This window comes from Semicossyphus pulcher, unplaced genomic scaffold, assembly GCF_022749685.1.
Source record: "Semicossyphus pulcher isolate SPU_LCO1_2020_fin unplaced genomic scaffold, fSemPul1.0.p SCAF_16, whole genome shotgun sequence".
Classification (NCBI taxonomy): Eukaryota; Metazoa; Chordata; class Actinopteri; order Labriformes; family Labridae; genus Semicossyphus; species Semicossyphus pulcher.
In genome coordinates, this window is record NW_027211670.1 from 16,531,517 (window position 1) to 16,554,830 (window position 23,314).

The 23,314-nt window shown below is 42.2% G+C and overlaps 1 protein-coding gene across 2 annotated transcripts in view; it reads left to right on the plus strand.

Moving 5' to 3' along the window:
* The first annotated feature begins 196 nt into the window (after positions 1–196).
* LOC138593444 (adenosine kinase-like) overlaps positions 197–23,314 on the plus strand; it is a 122,928-nt gene continuing 99,810 nt past the window's right edge. Inside the window, exons 1-4 of one of the 2 annotated variants that reach the window (XM_069664452.1) lie at positions 197–334; positions 3,150–3,224; positions 3,302–3,355; positions 17,191–17,269. In XM_069664452.1, the coding sequence (XP_069520553.1) occupies positions 285–334; positions 3,150–3,224; positions 3,302–3,355; positions 17,191–17,269 (258 nt within the window). In that variant the 5' untranslated portion in view covers positions 197–284. Of the gene's footprint in view, positions 335–2,192; positions 2,279–3,149; positions 3,225–3,301; positions 3,356–17,190; positions 17,270–23,314 lie in introns of those variants that run through there. The other variant, XM_069664453.1, reaches the window with a different exon arrangement.

The following is a 23,314-nucleotide window of genomic DNA, read 5'->3' on the forward strand; positions in this document are numbered from 1 at the left end:
AAGGAAAAGCACCGCGATAACGCCAGATAATTGCATCTCTTTCTCCTCTTTATGTGTGTCAAATGCACACTGGCTCGTCCACTGCGAAATAACATGCTAATACTGATCCTTCCTTGAAACATAACCATTAATTTTCTCTCTGGGTTGCATGCTGTAGACCAATTTTCTCCACCATCATCTGTGGGGAGGGAAACTGCAACCTCTTTCCTCTCTTCCCAGGCAGAGAGAAGCTGCTTCCCAAGCTCGCGCGGCTCCATCACAACCGTTTCTTATTTGAAAAATAAATGTCTGAAGAAGAACCAAATATGTCAACAGGGAGGAAAACAACGTTAAGGTAATTTACCCGAGAGTATTTGTGTTATCTAATGCGTGATGCTCTGTGTAGCTACCCGCTGTAGCTAGCTGTTAATTCATGCTAACGTCTCTGTTGCTGTGGTAAACTGTCACCAGGGTGATAAGGCGCTAAGCAGTTTGAACCTTCGAACGTTCCATCAACTGAAGTGTCCAGTTGTTACGGCTGTTAGCATTTAGCTTAGAATGTTCGGTCATAAGGATGCTAACCAGAGCTAGCAATAGAGGGTGGGCTCACCACTTGACAGGGATACAAGAATTGTCGCTACATTTATCCAACGAGTAATTATCGTTAAAGAGTCAATAGCCTGTGTGGAAAATAGGTATGTTGGTATAAGAATAGCGAAAAAGAGGCGTATTAAATATTTTTTAACAGGCGTTTTACAAACTTCAATGTTGGATTAAAAGTTAACGTCAGTGATACTGCAAGTGAGAGGTCGGTATGTCATCTTAAGGGATGAAGATTTTGCATTTTTCAGTCATTTTTATCGCACCACTTTTTTAAATTCGTTGGTGTGGAGCACGTTAAAGCTTTGCATATTATTTACATTTAAGACACGTACAATACCCACAGTGATATAACAAAAAAAAGACCAGAACATACGAATTAAACAAACAATGTAGCCAAATATACACTTCAAAGAAAAGCCGTTGATAACGTATCTTGCGTCGTGTCATTAAAACATTAGCCGTCAACATAATGTATGTTGCGTGTGTCTTGCCATCCGTAATGAAGCACGTATTAGCATAACATTCACAGTGCATGGACTCAGCAAGTCTCTTGTTGACATTATGCATAATGATAAGTGAATGGTGCTGCGTTCACTTGACTTGAGGAAAACTTTTATCCAGAGTCACGATCCTGAGTTAATGTTTAAAGTCAGGAAGAACGGGCTAGGTTTTTTTATAGACTTATATTGCATAAATAAAAGGCAATTCTCAGAATTTGCACTCCCAACTTTGCACAATAGAACGACTCAAGTTAATCCAAGCTACTTTGCAGCGAACAGAGTAATAATGAGAGTATTAGGTTGATAAAGTGTCACCTGTACCTGCCCGTTTAAATGTCCTGCCTTGTGAAATACAGGTGTTTCTGCATTTCTGTAAATCTTTAAATTACCCATGGCTTTGTTGCTGCTTCACTTTAAGGGTTCTTGTAATGGCGTTCTGGCTCACTGCCACACCATCATGGTTTACTGGGACACTTAAATAGGTCAAAGCTCATAGTAACACCGGTGCATTTCCTATCATGGCAAGTCAAAACTAGAAAAAAGGGCTATTTACATAGTTTTGCTGTAATGTCACCATGGCAATAGTCATACATCCAGGAACATGCAATAGCCTTTGTTAAGATTATCTCAAGTCCTTGAAGCAAGAGGACATGGGAGCAATATGGTATCTCTTGTTTGACAGTGCAACATGTCTACACGTTTAATCTATATAGAGAGCTCTTCATATATTTCCCATGTATGACAGCAAACAAATCTTTCTTTTCTAATGCTGTGAAGTTTTATATCTTTTTCTTTATAGCTACAAAATGTTTCGATACAATTCTTTAATGGTTCAATTACATGCAAATACACATTAAATCTGTATGGTTGAAATTTAAAAAAATAATCCTTTTAATTGCTTCTGGTTGGTATTTTGTTACCTTGTTGCTCCTATTTTTGTAACCCACATTATTTCCCATTTGCCGCAAACACAGCATAAACGCTTCACCGTGATTGGAACATGTGTAGCCAATCATAATGCCTAAGCCGTATTAAGACCCGCCTCTTTTCCTCCGCCAACCAGTCAGTGTTAGGCCAAGTGCAGCTGCAGTTCCTGTATTTAAAAAGCACATTGCTTTGACAGAGAGGAGGAAGCTGTTGACCACTTAGTTTTTAGGTTGAGCTGCTGAGTTTTCTGACAAAATGCCCACTGCAAGGTAAGAACCAAGTGAATGTATCCTCCTTTGTTATCACAGGGGGCAATTCTGCTTCTTTAATGATGGTCCTTTTTAACATGTGCTCACAGTACTACCAGTTCACAATGGGTTGATTGGCTGTAAGAAAGTGTTTAATATCACACTTTTAGGCTGACGTTTGGCTTCAGTGTGTCTGAATATTCTTGAATTTACAATGTTAAAGCCGAAGTGCTGCACACGAAAGTCAAATGTTTCCTTCTGTTGTCTTAACCACACATGTTTGTGTCTTCAGTTTTCAGTAAGCTGGGTAACCTGTTATAAAGACTTTGTTGTCAGTAGTAGACTTTGACCACTATTATATCATGTTGCTGAAAATGTCTAGATAAAAGGGTCATAGTTGGAAAAGATGCTACTATTGAAAATACTCAAACAGAATATGCTATTTCAAACTTTGGGGCATCACCGTTAGCTCAAGCATGCATGGTCGTAGGCTTTTTAATGAGCTGCACATGAGTATACTTGCACATCAATAATAATAGTCCTTTATTTTTATATTTTTAATGTATTAAAAATGTGTAATATTTTTAAAAAAGGTTTTACTTTCAGTTCTCTGTTTTCAGTGCAAGCTCAAACATAAAGTCATGACAACGCTTAAATTAGTTTGTAATTAGCTCAATCGTACGTGTGTCTGTAGCTTTATTTTCCATCTGTGAACACATGTTGCCTGTTTAGAGAGGTCAGGTATTAACAGGATAATCCCTCACCAGAGTTTAATTCATCTAATCAGAAACAGATGATTGTCTGTGTCGCAGCAGATTGTTTGTATCCTCTGTTCATTCAGAGCTGGTGAGTGGGAGTCTGTATAATACAATATGTTTTTGTCTCCGCACAGTGAGAACACACTCTTCGGGATGGGAAATCCCTTGCTCGACATTTCAGCTGTTGTGGACAAAGATTTCCTTGACAAGTAAGTCCACACCACTCCTTTTACTTCACAGATAACTTCACTTTTCTGACCAGTTTGTCGCCTCTTCTTTCCATAAGGTTTGGACTGAAGCCCAATGACCAGATCCTTGCTGAAGACAAACACAAAGCCCTGTGAGTAAAAACTTCCCCGGGACACCACGTGCTTCAGTATTGCACCAGAAAGTGTTAAAATTACGCGGAGCCAAATAAGGGATACACTGGTCATTCATACCAAGTACTACCATCTTGACACTTAAGCTGTAGTGCTCAAAATAGCCGAGTTATAAATCAGCCCTCTGTGACTGGTGGCCACAGAACTGGACACACCCACATTTTTCCCTTACTGAATTTGGACCAAAATACTCTAAGATGCCTCTGAATTTACATCTACTTTACACTGAATAGTTAATCTGCATATATATATATTGACTGCATGACATTAGAGTGACACACAATTCATTATTTTTTGATATTCATTCAGAGGAGGGACTTGCTCAGCAAGCGTGCTCCTTTTTCAGACCCTCCCTCCTTCACATTGCAAGCGGAAGCAACAGTAATTGTATAGCCTTCCTCGAAAACGTGGTTGCATGTCCCTGAACGCAGCACCCCACTCTTTTTAAAAATACACCTGAAGGTAAACATAGTAAACAACAATAACGTAAATCAATTAAAACCTACATTATAAACCCTACACTGCTCTTCTTCCTCTGTTTGATGGAGTACAGAAGGCGTCTTTTCAGGGAATTTGTGTGTTAATTTTAGTGCAGACATTAAAAAAACATCTAGGATAACAAAAAACTGGGAAATGTTTGAGTGTTATTTGAAGTCTCTGGGATTTAACCATTTTTATATTCATATTTAATATTTGAAATATGTTATAATTTTGTTTGTTGCAAGCCTCTCCTTAATGAACGTGAGAATATTGGATATGTTTATGTTCAATTTCAATAAAATGTTGTTAATAATCACTTTTGTAGAAAAAGACAATTAGGTTTTTTTCAGATACAAATAAATTTGCCTTGGTATTTTGGTACATAGCATTAAAAATAAATTAGTACAAAACAAAAGTTAAGAATCATCCATATATAGATATATAGATATATATATAGATATAGATATAGATATATAGATATAGATATAGATATAGATATAGATATATAGAGATATAGATATAGATACAGATAGATATAGATATAGATAGATATAGATATAGATATAGATAGATAGATATAGATAGATATAGATATATAGATATAGATATATAGATATAGATATATAGAGATATAGAGATATAGATATATATATATATATATATATATATATATGGATAGCCCTTATTTATATATATATATATATATATACACACATACACACATATAATACATATACACAAAATGTATGAATGTATGAATTTAATTAAATATTTCTGGGAAACTGCTGACAACATTAAAAAAAAAAAAGACCAAAAATAAAAAATTTAGTTGATAAAACAGTCATATTGTTTATTTTATGAAGAAGCTATTTTTTTCATTCTTTTTTGTCACAAAGAAAAATGTCCTCCTGTTTTTGGGGGGACTTTTTGGGGAAATTTTCTCCCGAGAGAGAAAGAGGACAGTGGTTAGGGTCAGAAACAGGGGAGGAGAGCGTGGGGACGACATGCGGCAAAGGGCCAAGGGTGGGAGTCCGTCCATCGAGGACTGTAGCCTCTGTATACGGGACAGAGGCCACAAACCGGCACCCCTTTCCTCCTTTTTGGAACCAAGTTTTCATTTAATCATGTGGCTTCACTGATAAGCTCCATTATCTTCTCTTAAATCTCATAATGGGGCTACCAGACATTACTTTTAATCATTAGACACAGCCTGTAGCCAGATTGCTTGTCTCCACTTTGCTCATTCGTTCTTACAAGAGTGCAACAAATGACTTTTTTAGTCCTTTATTTACGTGGGGTCACTGAGTCGCTTACTTACAGGAACTCATTTGCTCCATTCTCACCTTCACACCTCAAAGCGGCCCAGTACAACACCAGTCTTATCTGTTGGCTGTAAGATAACCATGTGACTCTTATCTGCTGTCTGCTGAGCAGCTCTACTGGAGCACTTTGGTGTTAAGTGGCTTGCTCAAGGGCACCTCAGCGGTGGTAATGAGGAGGGAGGGAGAAGTGCTGTTCTTTGACTTTCTGAACCCAAATCCGTGCTGTTGGTCTGGGATGGAGCCAAAAATAATTCAAGGGAACCAGCCTGACTTGATGAAGCAATTTTTATCTTATATATGCTTATGGCTTCTGAATACTAAAGAGAACATCTTCTAGTACTTCTAGTGAATCCGTATTTAAAATGTTTGAAGATGGGTGTTTTTTTGGCCTTTGCTTTTATTAGATATGACTGGGGGAATGGGGGAAGAGAGAGTGGGGACGACATGCAGCAGAGGGCCAAGGGCTGATGTTGTACTTGAAATCTGGTACACTATTCGAAAGTACGACCGATATATCTGTCGACCGATATCACCCCCATGTTATCGGACCGATATAATCCTTAGTCTTTGCAAATGTTTTATGATAAAGCATAGAAAGTAATGCTTTGAGTGATTTAGAAAGGTTGTCATCATGTAGTTTGTTCAGCAGTGCACTCTTTGCAATGACTGCAGCACAAGTAGCAGAACATCACAGTTTAGCAGATGATGGTCCAAGCTGGAGCTGAATTCTGAGTACTTTAAAGGGGCCATATCTTTTAAATGGATGTTCTCATATTTTGCATGGATTCCACATTTTTGGGTGTTTATTGTGAAAAAGTAAAAACTGCATAATTCCGTGTTTTTCCAGAATGACATTTTTAAAAAGGCAGCCTCTGAAATGGGCCGTTCAGAACAGCTGCAGGCTTCTATGTAGAACCTCAGGCTGCCTTCTTGTGCTCGCTTGTAGTCAAGTCGTTGTCAAGATTTCAACTCACCATTCCAATACCTCCTGGCGATTCTGGCTTGTACATTTAAGGTCGAATAGCCGATCCTAGAGCAGCCATGTTTTCTACAACTTTGGAGTGACAGTGCAATGTGGCCACTCCTCCACGTGGGATCGCACACGTAGGGGAGGGGCTACGCGGTCACTCGAAATACTGTCAGCCAATCGCGGCCAAGGTCTAACCTTTGAATGGCAAAACGGCTTGTTCGTTTTAGATGGACGGAGAGGCTCCGAAAAGAAATTCAAATATGTATAACATTTTTAAAAAGAAACAGACTTCACCAACATGATTCTGAAACACATCAAATAATAGAAAATTGATTGCATCGCTAAAATGTGTCCCCTCTAACAGAGTCATGTCGGTTAAAAAATGGTGCACAACTAGAATCCTGCTCAAAAATTCACTCCATCGACCGCTTTATCGGTAATAATTGATCATTTTTCCCTCTAAAATCAGCCTCAAAATCCCTCATCAGTCGGGCTCTACACTGTTCTATGATTATACTTAATGCCACTGCTTGTACTGTGCTTCTACACGTCAAACATTTGTGGACATTCTGTTATTTAAATGGCAAGTTTAGAGGATTATGCAGCCTTGGCAGAAGTGTCTCTGATGTCTAATTTTAGAAGCGTGCATGTTGGCTGAACTCTCTCAGACTCTAGTGAGTTGTGGTAAATCCTGTTAAAGTGTCTAACACATACACTCTGGTAATGAGGTAATTGGGAAATCATAAAGCACCAGAGTAACGCAAACACAATATAAGTACGGAACGGTACATCAGTTGCCTGTACCTTACAATAGCCTACCTTGTCAGGTCTTGTTACCTCACAAAGGGACGCATGTGACCTTGGGCGGCAGCAGCAGCAGCACAAAGCAGCATCATCAGCAGTGTTGTTCTCCTCCAGCACAAAGGCAGCGGTGTTATCTTTAGCCCCACAGACACCGTTCCCTCCATTCTGCACAAGGTCAGGGCAGGATTAACATGCCGCTTTGGTGGTTTATTCCCAGCACAATGCATTTCAATGCATGTCCCCACCAACAGCACACGTACCGACGTACTCGCCCTCATGGCCGTCAATTTATATCTGAATGTACACGTGGTATTTTTCTTTTATCACATTATCAGTAGAAGTTATGAAAGAACTCAGCTCAGAGAGGTCATTCACAAGGTCAGCGGTCCATGGAAGAAGAAGAAGTTGACTGAAGAGACAAATAACATCATTACTTAAAAGGCCACAATAGACTTACAAGGCTAGTCGACTAACACTATTGTTGTGCGTCTGAATCTACAGAGTGTAACACGATTCATTTTTTCTCCCCATCACCCTGGTGGGAGAGAGATCATTGGATGCAGTGCACTGTGGCCATGCCTGAATTCAATTATCTAGTCACAGCAGAGCCCATATAATCCTGTTGTGGCTGAGAAATTGCCTGCTGTAGAAACCATCAACATCCCTGTTAGTACTGGCTGGGGACTTAGTGTTTTTTTTTTCCCAAGAATAAGCCTCGACTGTGACTTCAGAGGCCTTTTCATTACGCTTCAAATGTTTTACAAGTTACAATTAATTCCCAGTTTTCAATCTAAAGCCGTTTGGGTCTTACTGGTGCTCAAATATTTTGGCAATTTGCTGCCCAATTTAAAGTAACTTGACCACAATTGCAGTCGTATTTGTTGTCCAAAAATGGCAGAGAATTTGCTTTTCTAGCTTCTTAAATGCATAGATTTGCTCCTCCTCTCTGCTTAATAATTAAAAAAATGGGACATCTTAGGATTTATGACTTATGATTTGATAAAACACACATTTTTAAGACGTCAACTTGAGCTCTGGAAACTTGTGACTAGAGCCGAAATCACCAGAAAATGTATCTGCCGAAAAAAAAGTCAGTTGTTAGGACTTTAAGATGTTAATATTTGCTTCTTTTTTTTTTTTAAAGGGGGGGTATTATGCTAATTTCAAGCTTCACATTTCACTCTGTGATACCTGTGGACTAGCTTAGCATAATTTACAGTTAAAACACTGGTGCTCTGTGCGGGCCCTCATACAGCCTCTGCCTGAAACGACTCAGTCAGCTCTGTCCCTTTAAAAAAACCCCGCCCCTACAAGCTCCACTTTCTTCTGATTGGCCATCTACACGCTGCACGTTGTGACATCACAACGTGCGTGTGTTCACAGCAGCCTGCAGACTGAGCCGAGAAGCCTGGGGATTACTCCAACATACTTTTACCTACAGATTTGATACTACTCCAACATTTTAACATTAAGTCTCAAAATGTGAAACGGCATAATACCCTCTCTTTAAGTCCTTTATACTAGTAGCACATTAAATATAGAGTTAAGGACTGCTATGAAATAAACACCAGTATTTGTGGGCCCTACTTTTTGTCCCATATTGCATGTTGTTAATAATAATGAACTGCTACTGTCAACAATCATTGCAGCTTTAATATAAACAAGTGGAGCAACAGCTTCTCTAAGAAAAACACCAACTTCCTGGGTGTCCCGTTTGCCTCGTGCTGAAGACTCATACCATAAAACCACAATGCTCAGCCCGTTTCCGCCCCCTTACATTTGTTCATTACATACTGTTCTCTCTTTCCGCCATGTTTCCTGTCTGTATCTTTAATTTCTCTCGTCTAAAAAAGGATAAAAAAAAGTTCCACTTAGAGTAAATTCATAAATCACGTAGTCATTTCTCTCTTCTCCATATAAGGCAGCTGCTGCTGCCCTGCTTTTAAACATAATGTACAGTGTGGTGGTGAGTCAGTCATGTACTGTAGTCTTGCAGTGCTTTTATAGAGATGGTATTTCCACGGTGGCTTTCAAGCTGCATTTGAAGGTTTGTTTTGTTGGGATGCCTCAAGTGTGTTGAAATCGAGGTATGAGAGGAAACCAGCTAACCAAAGCTATGTGTCCGACTTCCTCTCTCGTATATTATTGCACATTTCAGTGGGAGATGTTGTGAAACGATATCATTCAGGGTTCTTTTTGTCACCGCTGCCATCATGCGGCTTGAAGTTTAAGGAAGTGAGTATGTAGTGCCTTTTGTAGTGACTTTTTTTCCTCCTATTGAATTCCAGTTAAATCACTGTTCCTTGTACGTCCAGCAGAGGGCGCCAGTCGCCTGCTGTTTGCACCCCAAGGAGTCTCCATAGGAAACAACATGTCAACATAATGAAAACCCGCCTCTTTCTGCAGGAGATTATAACGTGGGCAAATAGACATTTTATTTCAGGATAACTAGGCATTACAGGTTGTTTAGCACACGCTACATTTCATAGCATAGCACCCTCCCCAACCCTCATGGGCTTGTTAACCGTATCATATTAGAGCTAATGATTATTGGTGTGTCAAATGGGTGAGTCATTGTTACACAGTGAGTGTATTGTCACCTCTGAGGGGGAGGAAAAAAAAGATCAGCCAGCTCCTGAATATTAGTCCCGTTCAAACATTTGTTTTATGACTCCCTCCGTCCGATGATAATTAATTGTTTACTTTCTCATCTCGGGATGATGGCGTGACTCTTTTCAGAGGTTGTTTGCTCACAGCAATTAAGTTCATCAGTGCTCATCCTCCCTCCTCCTCCTCCCTATCCCCCGCCCCCCCCTTCCTTTTCTCTCTTTCTGTGTGCTAAATGCAGATTAGCAGCGTCACAATCGCATCCAGAATGAGAGTAAACTCCTCATTATGCCGTGTGACCCTCTGCTGCATGAATAATTCAGGGCTGCAGCGTTAGTGGCTGGCTGTTATTAGCATTCCGGATGGCGAAGGGGGAAAGAGAGAGTGAGGGAGAGAGAGAGGGTGGGAGGCTCGTATCACTGACAGGGCTGACTCAGGGGGATCAGCCCTGGATTGAGACACACATCACACACACATCATCACACGACACAGGAGATCAGTGGAGGTGCCTCTCCACTCACACACCCCGCTGTCTGTGTACATCTTACACACCCCTGCTGCTGCCGTGCCGCTCAATCTGCTTACTGGGAGGAAAACAACAAAGGCCCCTCTCACTGAGTACATGCTAAACACTCTGGCTCCTGGGTGTGTGTGTGTGTGTGTGATAGATTCTGCTCTGTAAACACACTTGACTCCATGCCTCTCTCATTTTTTTTATTTTTATTTTTTTAATACATAACGAAGCGAATGTGAGGGCTACAAACCCCCAGCGGAGCTATCTGGTGTGTGAGGAGGAGAAACAACCCCTCCTTTTTATTGTGTGTGTGTGCTCACATGCAAGCATGCGTGCAGAAGCTGCATGTGCTTGCCATGGTGCCACTTCACTGGATGCACTCATGCTTGACTGAGTGTGTAGACACATTACAACCCCCCCCTCTTTTTTTTTTTCACTTCCCAGCTCCCTTGTCTGTTGCTGAGGCTGAGTGCTGTACTACAGTACTTAAACTCACCTCCGTCGCCCCGCTGGGGGGGGGGGGGTCAGAACATCCGGCTCCTTGCCGCTGAGGGCAAAGGTCGCGGGCCTGCATCCATCAGCCGGCCTCTGAGCCAAAGAGAGACAGAGCGCAGAGATTAATGGCACTCAACTGGTAATTGAGACATCAGAAACATGCTCAGCCGTCAAACGCGCTGCTCTTGATGTTTTATTGATATGCACGAATCCGACGATTTGGGGCGCTTGCATAAATCTGACGTGCTCACCCTGAGCCGTACTCATCTGTGAGAAATGTGCAGCTAGACCTTTTGAATTATAAAGCGAGACAGGAGCCTCGCATCTCACTCCGCTGTTGTTTGTTGATGAAATAGGTGAACACACTGTGGTTTAAAGCATTTAAAGCACACATGCTGCATCATCAGAGGTGGCTGATGCAATCATAATTAAAGCTCCGAGTTGCAAACGCCTCCCTTCTTGTTGACGGCGGCTGCCAGCAGGTGGTGCCAGAAGGAAACATCACAAGTCAAAGGGAGTGTAACAAACATAATCCACATCTCTCTCTCTTTCTGTGTGCATGTGGGCGTCCTCCCCTCTCCTCTCCTCTCCTCTCCTCTCCATCCTCTCCCTCCGACTCCCCTCACCCCCCTCTTTTTTTAAAAGAGCGTTTTATAATTAAAATGTGGGCGTCTCAGCCAGCACATACAGCATGTTCAGTTCAGAAAAGCATGCTCAGGGCTATTTTTAGTCATCTTTGATCCCCCAGCAGCCACACAGGAAGAGCCACTGATGGCAGCAGCCGTTCTCCATGTAGGCTAGTTAGTGTACTATCTGTGCTGATCATTTCTCTACACCTTAGCCTGCGCGCGGGGGGAGAGATGGGAGGCCTGACTGGTGAGGCAGCAACACTCCCCGTGTGTTTAAAGTTCACACTGGGCCATATGGTCCCCGCAGTAGGGGGTGTTGGTGGAATTATTCACACGGAGCGCTCTGAATCACCAAGATCCTGGTATCAACCTCCAAGATAAGGAGGATGTCTCAAAGGCTTTGTGCTCGGGCTTCAAATCTCAATCCTCAAGAGAACACCAGAAGCCCCATCCTTGCTTACACACTCCCGTCTTCCCACTCTCTCTCCCTCAATGTGTCCCTCTTTCTCTCTCTTTCATGTCCTCTCACACACACTCGCACTCCCTCTCCCACTTCCACACAGTACAGTGTGACAAACAACGCCACCCTCGGCTGCGCCAAGCCAAAAACCTGTGACATTTTTAGAGGAAATAATATGAACTCATCCTCCGCCCATGACCAGATTCTGCCCTCGCCGCGTAATCCTTGAGTGCAGCCTAATTAAGTACGAACAGTTAACGCCAACAATTGCTGCTGCTGGATTATTAAAGGGATGCACGTTTTGTTGTTTCTGCATTCTAATGCAATTACTCACCCATTATGACCATGTAATTGTGCAGTCATTAATTGTCTATGAAGCAGGAGCTGTGGCGTTTTCCGCGCCTAGAGGGACTCGAGGCGGGTTTTTAGGGGTTCACCCAAACGGACTCGGATACCTGAGCGATATCGTACCGCTTTTGTGCAAATCAACATTCATCCTCTTACTATTAGAAGATGTCAGAGGACGGGAACAAGGCCCCCGCTCGCTGTTTGAATCATGCCTCATTTGTGTTCGGTACTTTTATGCGCCTCATTCTTCGCCATCTATTCCCATCCTGCCCTAATGTTCCTCTGATAAGAATGTCCTATTCATTCTGCGTTCTTCACCAGTTGCTACACACAGAAAGAGAGAGGGAGAGAGAGAGACTCAGGCATTGAATGAAAAGCACATCTATTTCTGAAGGGGGTGGGAGCGCGAGCAACGGTAGGAGATAATTATTGATTTGAAATAAGAAAAGATAAGGCTCAACCTTGAGCAGCCCCGGCGATAGCGCGCAGAACAGAATAATTAATGGGCCTGTCTTGTGTCGGGACAAGCTTTCACACTGAGACGGGCGTATTGATTTTAAACAGATAAACTGCGTAACCCTTTGTGAAAGGTTTGACAAACAATTTAATTGGGGGGGAAAAACAACAATATTCCTCACCCTTTTCCATCTCCCTTTCATCACATCCCCGAGCTGTTTTTCCTCCGCCTGACCTATGGAAACAATTACTGTGCATCAGGCCTTGTACTGCCTCCAGACTACTAAAGGAAGCCTGGTGTAGGATGCGCACGCTGATTGGGGGAATCTAATCAATGGTGGAACCTGTCTCCACTCCAGATGCTCGTGTTGAATCTGGGATTACTGAAGCCTTTTAGCTGCTTCTGTCAGAGGCAGGGAAAGATGGATCTGCCTGTTTGGATGTACCTGCCTGCTATAGCTGGAGCACAGATAATTTACTGCTCCTGTACCACCCTCCTCCTTCCTAATCCCCACAGGAGAGCGGCGAAGAAGCCCCCCCCTTAGTCCGCTCACTTCTCTTCATGCCCTCCCCTGATTAGTGATAGGCGCTGTTTGATCATGTTTCCCTGCCTGTCCTCGTGATTTGTAAGCTGTTTAAACGTGAACGAGGCAATTAAATAAGGACGGAACGGAGGAGAGCGGGTGCCGCGGCGATCATTAGCGATGAATTACCCCGGTGTGCACTCGAACACTCGGGAGGACTTTCACGCCGACCACTCCCGAGGATCCAGATCCAATCTAGCCATTGATTAACAGAGACTTGTTCTTCCTGTGAAATCACTCGACAGGGATTTTAGGGCACTCATCCGGTCTTATCGAGATAGGCTAACATCAAAGGCGAATGAAGAGGGATTGGGTAAATGGGCTCCCCTTGCCCTCCATGTAAGAGACTTAGAGGAGCAAATCTTGAATTATTGCCTCATGTAAATAATCTACTTTTTTTTTTGTTCGGAGGAACTCATGAGTCACTCGGGGCCGAGAACACTCCTAGTACTTTGGAAGCTCTCATATTTCCCTTGATGGGAAACAACGGTGGGGGCTCCATCCTCAGGAATGTAAACAACACGATGTTCCCGACTTGTGTGATCTGCCCCCACACAATTTGAACGTGTTAAGCCTGGGAGATGTGGAGGTATTCGGTTTTTTTAAGCGGACTCTCATATTCTGGGAATACAAATATTCCATTCAGTAGCCTAATTCCCCTAATTTGATATAAGCTGAGAAAATAAGAGCCTCAATTAGTCCCAAATTGGAAGGTATGAAATTGAAAAGCAGCCTGTCTTTGCTTAAGAGTGGTATTCAAGCAGTGTCAGGGGCTTGTAGAGCATGTGTTATATAACACGGGGCTGTCTATATGTTCGAGGAATGCACGGCATAGTTGGAATTGCTGTACCGTTGAACAACACCAGCAGGGTTTTTAAAAGCAGGGGTTACTGGCTGAGGACATTTTGTTCAAAACAATTTCTTTTTCTCTGCTCCCTCCCATCACAGAGAGAGCTCAGCCCTGCAGTAGATGGAATGGGATTTTCTCTTCCTAAATGGCCAAGGGGGCCGTTTACGGTGTCACTACTATGGGATCACATGATGTTTGAGGGTGTAAAGGTCTCGAGGCAGCTGCTCCTTTTCGGATGGGATTTTCGAGGCATCCAAGAGCAGGGCCCCATGCTGTCTGCCCTGAAAGGTGGAGCAAATACTTCTAGGAAGAAAAAAAAAAAAAAAAAGGCTGAAATCCTCTGAAGCTGTGTGTCTATTTGAAATGGGTTCTGGAGTCCCTCTGCTGCCTTCATGTTATAAACACCCACAGTGCTCAAATTCTTCCTTTGTCGAGGAGTCATAACAGGTGTCTCAGGAAGGATTTTTTTTTCCCCGGTTAGCATATTTTCCACTTGCATGGAAAGTTTTTTTTTTTTTCTTTATTAGGAACATTCTGCCCTGGGTAGACCCCTCGCCTTGAGACATGATATGCAGACTTTCTTTGAAGCAGTAAAGGTTACTTTCACACTCGCTCAAAATTCGGCCATGCCTAGTTAAGCCAGGTTGTGCTGAAGTATTGAACACCTCTGGCTGACACATGTTGGTAAGCCAGGATGCACTTTGCATACATATTACTCCTGTCTGCAGCGAGTGCATGCAATACAGAGGACATATTTCTAAGTTCGACTTTAGAATCAAACTAAAGTTGGCAACCTTTGACCTCTCCTGAAAGAATTTTTGATCATAATAAGGAAATGCATTGGCACTCTATGGCGCCATCCTTTGGGACTACATGCAAGCATTCTCTCAACAACCACATCTTACAGTCAATTTAAGGTGGAATTACACGTAACACCAGTGGGAATGGTACGATGCACCTTGAACTATTTACCATGTCATTGGATTTCTTTCCCTGATGTAAATACGCTTACAAATGGGCAGTCTTCAATTTACATTTGAGAAAAAAAACACCAAGGACCTCTTAATGTAGCGTATCAACTTGACTGCGGCTAGGTCAATTTCCTTAGCGGGGTGGACACGTTTATATAGCCGGTCCCCCGGGAGGCTGTTTGTATGAACGATGTGGAGAATACACATTATTCATGTTCTCAGCTCCCCAGATAAAGACTCTATCTGGCAGCGTAGCCCAGCTTTGCATCATGTTACGCCTAAGCATTAAAGCTATTGATGTTTGAAATGGCAGTATGATGGGAAAATGCAAAAATGACAGAACAGCCTTCAGTAGTAGACTACTGGAGACCCAAGGGTGTTCCTGCGGTTTATGTTTGAAAAACTCAGCAATTGTTTACTCCCCATTCCCCAATGTCATGTCTGTTTTCTTTACTCATTGTGTTGAGGCTGTTACAGTCAGTTCTACTTTTTGCTGTATGGTTTATACATCAAACATTTAATCACATGTGGGCTCTCCATAAATTATTTATCCGTTTATAAGGTTTTGTACACAATTTGTTTAAAGCCAGTTTTTCTAATTGCTCTGAAAACATCACCAATGAATTACAACATGGCAACCTTTCTTTGCAAAGTGTAAGATCGTTTATAGTTTCTTGTTTATTTCATGGTTCAAGCAGTTCAAGTTCCACAGAAATAATTGTCTTTGCTCATCTTGCTTTAATACTGTATGGCTAACTGCAACCACATGTAGACAATGTTCCTCTTTTGCTTTTATCAAGCTGACATTTACGACCCTAGCTGCCTCTTAACAACACATTTTTTTTCTGCCTGTTTTTCTTTTTAAGATGTTAATATAAACAGCTTTGTACCCAGAATAGCAGAGTTGATGAAAAAGGAATGTATGACACTTAAAAGTTTGATTGTATGGAAAAGTACAAATACTACCATCTTCTTTACAGCCTGGACAAATATGTTAGCCAGGAAGCAGAGAGGTCCAAAATGGTGGATAGATGTAATTATGGTAAAAATAATTGGCTAAAGGAAATGATTCGACTTAAAGCTAACTAAGAATAAGCAGTGAAGAAACAGCTAAAACTAACTGATAAATGATTTAATTTTAAAGCCAAGATTAGTGGATCAATTGTTAAAATAGTTATGTAAAAGTAATGGGTAAATGGCTGCATTGGTTAGCCTAAAATAACGGATACTTGGTTGAATTAGTTAGCTTAAAACAATGGATAAATGGCAAAATGAGTTAGCTTAAAATAATTGACAATTGGTAGAATTGGTTAGCCTAAAATAATTGATACATGGTTGCATTAGTTAGCTTAAAATAATGGGTAAATGGTAGAATTAGTTAGCTTAAACGTTTTGTTAAATTGTTGAAAAAGGTTAGCTTAAAGTCAAAATGGTCGAGTTGGTTAGCTAAAGGTAACACATAAAGGTTTGAAATTGTAAGCTAAAAGTAATGAATGAAATGCTATTATATTATACTATTATACTAGCATGTTGGAATGTTAGCATGCTAACATTCCATAATGTTAATTGCTGATGGTAGCATGCCAATCAGACACAGAGCAACATGAGCAGACATTAGGAGTTGTGCATGTGTCCAATATGCCATTTACTATGTTAACATTGCCCTATGTTATGCTGAAGTTTATTAAGTCTAGCCTGTTAGCATGCTAACATGCTCATGCCATGCTAACGTCTGTATGTTGGTATGCTACTTTTACATGTAATATAAGCACTCTGTGAGGTGTTTAGTTAGTTGTTGATGTTGTGATGCTAACGTTAGCATTTCAACATGTTATATCAGCCTTGTTGATAGAAACAACTGAGACTCATTGGAATTCATCTTTTGTGTCCTGTGTTTAACGAGTGGAAAATATGAAATGTTGATTGTGATTAAAAGATTTTGGGACCACAACAGAATTAGGATCTATTTTATGAAAACCACAAATGTCTGTAACATATTTCACGGCATTCCGTCCAACACTTGTGAGATTTTTCACATCCCTAACAGCTAACCTTTAACTGTATCAGTGAAAGCTCTCCTAATGGATTTTGTGTTGACCAATTTGTAGTGCTTATGAAATATGATTTCGTCTCACTCCTCCTACACATTTTGTAATGTGTCAAGTGTAGAGAAACCTGTTGTCTGCCAATGTAATAGGTGCTTGTATATAGCGTTTAAGCCTTTATTAGCAGGTCAGCTCTAACTCTATTTGTGTTTAATGCTGAATGTTTTTTGTAACAACTTGTGCCTCTCTCTTTATTTTAGATTTGAAGAAATTGTCAAGAGGAACAAAGTTGAGTACCATGCCGGTGGTTCGACCCAGAACTCAGTGAAAATTGCTCAGGTTAGTCCTCCCTGGCCCTCTGCAGTGTGCCTGAATGTGTTTTGAATATACAGTGGTATGCTTGTAACCTTAGATTTGTCAGCCTGGCAGCCCTGGGAATACAGAGCATAGCTGCACAGCATGTTGACACATTACAGTTTTAGGTGTTGTGAATTCATCAGACCTGCCATGGAAAGAGAAAGGCGGGGAGGCTTCATAATATTTGCAGTGTTATCTAGTTGGCCTAATTTCCTGAGACATATCAAACATCAATTAGAGAGAATTACAAGTAGATGCAATTAACATGTCACAACAAATTATATCAAACAAACGCTGATCTTCTCCCTGGCTGTCAGACAGATTTTAGCATCTAAAAGAAATTGGTGATTGTCCAAATCTAAAACGGCAATCTGAACTAGAGAAGATTATTCACAGAATCCTTTTTTTAAGTGACTGCAGTAAGTCTGTGAATTTGACATGCAGTGATTAGCTGCTGATAAGGCTTTGGTCTGCTCACAATAAACAAAGAAAAAGCATCCAGCTGAAAAATAATTCTCTTCCAAGGAGAAATGAGTGCAGAAGCTAATTGAGAGGCTGATGTTTGTGAAAGCGCCGGCTCTTTCTTGTGTGTGTGGGTTTTTGTTGTTCGTTTCGGTACAATGTGTGGAAATTGTGCACATGTGCCTGTGTGTGTGTTTGTGCATTTTTAATGCGGGTTTGTGTGTATTTAGCACTAGACGGATACAGAGAGATGGAAAAGAAAGCAGGCAGGCCCTCAGGCTGTCAGCATCTCCATGTTTTTTAGGCAGTAAGCATCCTTTAAAAAGAGACACGGAGCTGTGCACCTCCACACAAACACTTTTTAATTATCAAAATCAGAAGTGCTTGCAAAAACCTCATTCACTTGCAGACTTTAAGTACCAACTTGATTTTTATTATTTGGACATTTATACACCCTCAGTTTAAATCTTGTGTGCTTGATGCAGTTAGCATTTGAAAACTAGTGGGCCCCAGTTTCCGTAGTCAATTACAAACTTGCCAGTGCTATTATTAGTTTGGCTTTCAATATCAGGTATCGGGCATGGGGTATCGGGTATCAGGCATCGGGCATGGGGTATCGGGTATTGGGCATGGGGTATCGGGCATGGGGTATCAGGTATCGGGCATGGGGTATCAGGTATCGGGCATGGGGTATCGGGCATGGGGTATCGGGTATCGGGCATGGGGTATCGGGTATCGTGCATGGGGTATCGGGTATCGTGCATGGGGTATATGGTATCGGGTATCGGGCATATGGTATCGGGTTTCGGGCATGGGGTATCGGGTTTCGGGCATGGGGTATCCGGTATTGGGTATCGGGTATTGGGTATCATGTATCGCAAGTATACCAGTCAATGCACCAGTCCTATACAATAACCAATTGGCCTAAAATTCAACTGGTTTCAGGTAAATTATCATGTGATGATAACAAACAACAAATCTGTTAGCAAAGACTTCAATCTTAGTTGAAGCTAGCAAAATGTCAGCAATTCCTGTTTTTTACACCAATATTATGTATATTTGTTTAATCACAATAGTATGGAAGGGGTACTCGGTATGAGCTGATACTCAGGTCTAGGTATCAGTATCAGTGCAGGACAAATAAATGGTATCAAAACATTTCTACCGCTGAAGGTGCTCTGGTTGGACTCCAGTGTGGCGTGCAGGGGGTGAGCGCTGTTGCCCATGGTACTGAGGAGTTTCCTCAGCATCCTCCTCTCAGACACTTCCACTAGACACTCTAGTTCCTCTCTCAGGACAGATCCAGCCTTCCTGATGAGCTTACTGAGTCTCTCAGAAAGAATGCAGGTTTAAGGCACTGCTTTGCTTTAGATGCCAATGGCTATGTTAACTTCTTATATACATTCTATCGTTAAGACTGGATTAACAAGGATTTTTTTTTTTCTTTTCTTTTTATATTTATAAAAGACACTTAAATAAGTGCCCCAAGGTGCATTTCAACCACCTTGTGAAAGCAGATGGAGAAGGACTTCTTTGCTGCTGGTCCTTGCTGGAGAAATAGCAGTCAAGGCCTCTCTGAGAGGCGTTCAATCAACAAAATATTCTGTTTTATAATGGCGTGGCAAACCCCAGTCAAATGTTATTCTACTCTGTTTATTTGGATATTTACCCCCTTCCAAGGTAAGATGTAGAGCCGATTCTGAAGTGCTCAAGATAACAAGAGTGTTTTCGTCCCACACCCAGAAGTCTCAGAAACAGTTTCTGTCAATATATACCTTCAAGCGCTGACTTTTCCACATTTCACTTTCAGGTGATGCTGTTCTTTTATGAAAAATGTATAATGCATAACCGGCTCCCAGATTATCACATTGTAGCACTTGCAATATGTGAAACTTCAAACCCTGCTGTATTGTGGAAGCTGAACCTTCAAACACGAATGATATGCACCGCAGCACTGAATCCACATCAAAGGGTCCAGTGACTAAATGAGATGCTCGATCCAGGGCAGGTTTGCTCAGGAGCACCATCGCTGCTGGAGGAGAGAGAGGAGTGTTCAGAGGCTTTGCTCAGGAATCGCTGCGCACGCTGGGAAAACCCAGGGTGTGGGAGGATCAATGCCTTTCGCCAGTAGAACTCGTACTTTCCTGCAAAACCCGACCGCTTCATCGGAGGCTGTAATAGGTTAAATACTCCCGCTTCATCCGAGTTAAGATTTCTGCACTATCAAGGAAAACCTAAACCTCGGCTTTACGGAGATGCAGAATCGATGGTAATTGGATTTAGTCAAATGAGAATTGACCAAGCTGGAGCTTAGATGGATAAGTATTGTTTCCCTTTAACCACTGTCTCTGCCCCAATCTTTGATTGAAATCCACCGTCGCTGTGTTTGCCACTTCTTTATCGGTCGCTCTGCTATCTTTAGCACTGGGACGTTTATTTTTATTCTTATTTTCCATGCATTATAACTCCTGTCACTACTTATCCATATTCAAAGCACACATTGCGACAAACTAAAGTCGCAAGGTAGATGTATCAACACATTTGTACTTCCTTAGCTGTGCACCAGTGCTCCTCAATAAGCCTTACATCTTGTCTGGATCAAGTCGGTAAAGTTGCAAGCTTGTATGCAGAGCTCTCCGACTCTGATTCCTAAAGAAGAAGAAGGGGGAAAAAAATGCAGTGATAGAAGTGGGTTGGAGGTGGTTGCCTTTGCCCAGGCTCTAACAAACACCATGCCCTGAAGGGCCAACTGACATAAAGGCTCACCTACTGGATGTAGCAGGTCTGTAAGGTAACAAAAAGCAGCCCCGGCGTTGCTCGCTCACATACAGCCTCACACATCAAAGGGCTCCCTGCTCAGATGGAGCACGGCGGGAAACAACAATCATATTTCTTTTTCAGTCATTTACAAAGTTGAAGGGAGGGAAGAAGAAAAAAAAATCATGGCCTTTCTGAGCATGTGATCCAGGATTTTTGGTACCGGCGAGCACGCATGGTGTTTATCACAGGTGACAGAATCGGTGGGGGGAGCCAGTTGACTGGAGGGCTGTATCAAGAAGCACAGTCAATTCATTTAGACAGAACATCAAAGTCCTCCAACAGCTCCTTAGGGCCCCGAGATTGAAGTCTGAGCAGAGACAGGCTCATAGGGAGTTATTGCTGCTTCCAGGGAAGTAGATCCAGCTCGGAGTGCCTCGTGTAAACCGTGCATTCTCATTATGATCCTCACAAATCAGCAGCATTGACATTTTTTATTTCTATGCACTGTAAGCAGGCTTTGTAGCCGCTCCGCAAAGGGACAAATTGCTACGGTTAAGTGCCCGGGCTGTGAATGCATCACAAAAAGTTATGATTAAGCATGTTCCCTTTTCTTCTTTTATTTAGATTTTATGCGACGTTCGCAGTCTATATCATCAATTCACCGTGATGTCTTAATTATTGTTTAGAAAGTAAAGGCTTCTGAGAAGTCCGCAGGCTCTGTTATGGTTATGATGCCTGTTTAACATTTCCTCCGACTTGGTCAATCGTGGACGGGGTGAATGGGGCCCAGGCTCGCATGAGCTCTTAATTGGAAACGCATGTGCACCACACTGTTGAAAGTTGTATTTAAAAACCAGAAAAAGTCCCACAGCACTACTTGACTCCAAGAGGGGGGGAAAAAAAAAGATCCTCACCAGCTCATATTTTGTAGGGGGATACTTAAACTGGGTTTGATGTCTCATTGAAGGCATTGACTTATTTCTCCCGGTTTGAAAATGTTCCATGACCTAATGTTTGGCTTTTACAGCTCGTTTTGTTAAATAAATAAAGAACAGCAACTCGCCTCCATTTGAATGGGCTAAATGAAGAAATGCCTACGTCTGGTTCCACTTAGAGAGAAGAGGACAGTTAAGGAGAAAGAGTGGAGCTTTTGTGTTCAAACTATGCGGCTGAACTTTAAGGAGGATGTGCAATTTTACTGTTGCGTTCTGTTTTCACTTACATGCTTTTCACACTTAATGATTAGTGTTAAGACAAATGTTCTGTGTCTGTGGAGAGACTTGGAGGGCTTTTAAAGGCATCCGTTCTCTTAGCTTTATAAGAGCTTTGACTTTATTTTTTGTTGATCACATCGAGCGAGCGTCTAGTTGCGTGGATGTCGGCGCAGCTGTGCCGAAATGAGCACGCTAATGGCCGATTAAAACGGCGAACCCTGTTGGGCCTTTGAGTTCCACGCCGCAGAAATCAACCCCCTCAAGTACGTGCCTGTTGTTAAAGCGAAAGCCTCTTGTTTGTTTTAAGACAGGTTAATTGCAGAACCACTGTTCGCACCCGCTCTGAGCCGTTTTATGGCGCCGGGGTCTTGCCGTTTCCTTCCCATTACGAAGCGGTGGAAGGTCACAGTCTGTTAAGCTTCTTGTGAGGGATGCATGAAACCAAATGGATCTTTTCCCCCCCTCTTTTCATTCCCATCTCCCCTCATTCTAGACATTCCAGGTGTGCAAGTGCGCACTTGAGGTGGTGGGGGGGCTGCCATTGTTTTTCCCCGGCACATGCAGAGGAAGCAAAGAACGCCTCATTCGCTTTGATGAGCGATGTGTTCATGCGTGGGCTTCAATGTCACCCGCCATGAGGCAGCTGTGAAGTCGAGGCTCACGTCTGTGGTGCCATTTACTCAATGATGAAGTGGGGAGATCTCTGTTGGTGCCACATCCACCTCCCCTCTACACCCACATGTACGTACACACGCTATCTGAGCATGTGTTCCTCCCACCTCCGCTGTATTGTGACTGTATGTCACAGCTAATACCAGCGTGCATTAAATCTCAAGCTCTGTGATCACAATGATAAAGGTTGACTGGGCGATTATGCAAGGCTTTGTCATCAGAGGGATTTGTTAACAGCTGATGGCCCCGCCGCGTGGCGCCTTCTTTCTTCTGTTTCCTCGAATTTGACTTTCACACGACAAATAATTTGTTTGATTTAATTTTCCCCTCAGATGCACAAGGTTTGTGTCGCCGCGGCACAGAAATGGCACAGATTGCTGTATAGGTGACACATTACCGTCCCAGTTGAAGTTAATTTGCCGTCAAATTTGCGACTTAATTTAGGCTGCCAAAGGGAAGACGTGGGGAGTAGATTGTAACTCATAAGTATGCATTGGAAAGAGTGTTGATTAACATTGAGGGCTCGGGAGACACACGCACTCAACGTGTATCATCTGGCCTCAGAGGCTGGCGGTGGAATTGAATGTGATATCTTGCATAACGCGTCCTTGCTTTAAGTCCTTGGTTCCAGGCTCAGGAAGAAAGGCTGCACTATGGGCTCGCTTGCTTTTTTTGCTTGGCTGTTGTACAGTTGCCCGGGCTTCAGGCGAGCTCTGAGTGAAATCTAAAAGGACTTGTGAAACAGACAGTAGTCTACAGATCTGGCAGCATTTTCATGTCAAATTACAGATGATATTTTGCACAGGACGCTTAGTTCGCCTGCCACGTCGCTGCATCTGCAGTTAAAAGGAGGCACTTATATGTTTGCTGCACAGACAATGAAAAAAAGATCTGCTGGTCTGAGTGCCTTTCAGACTGT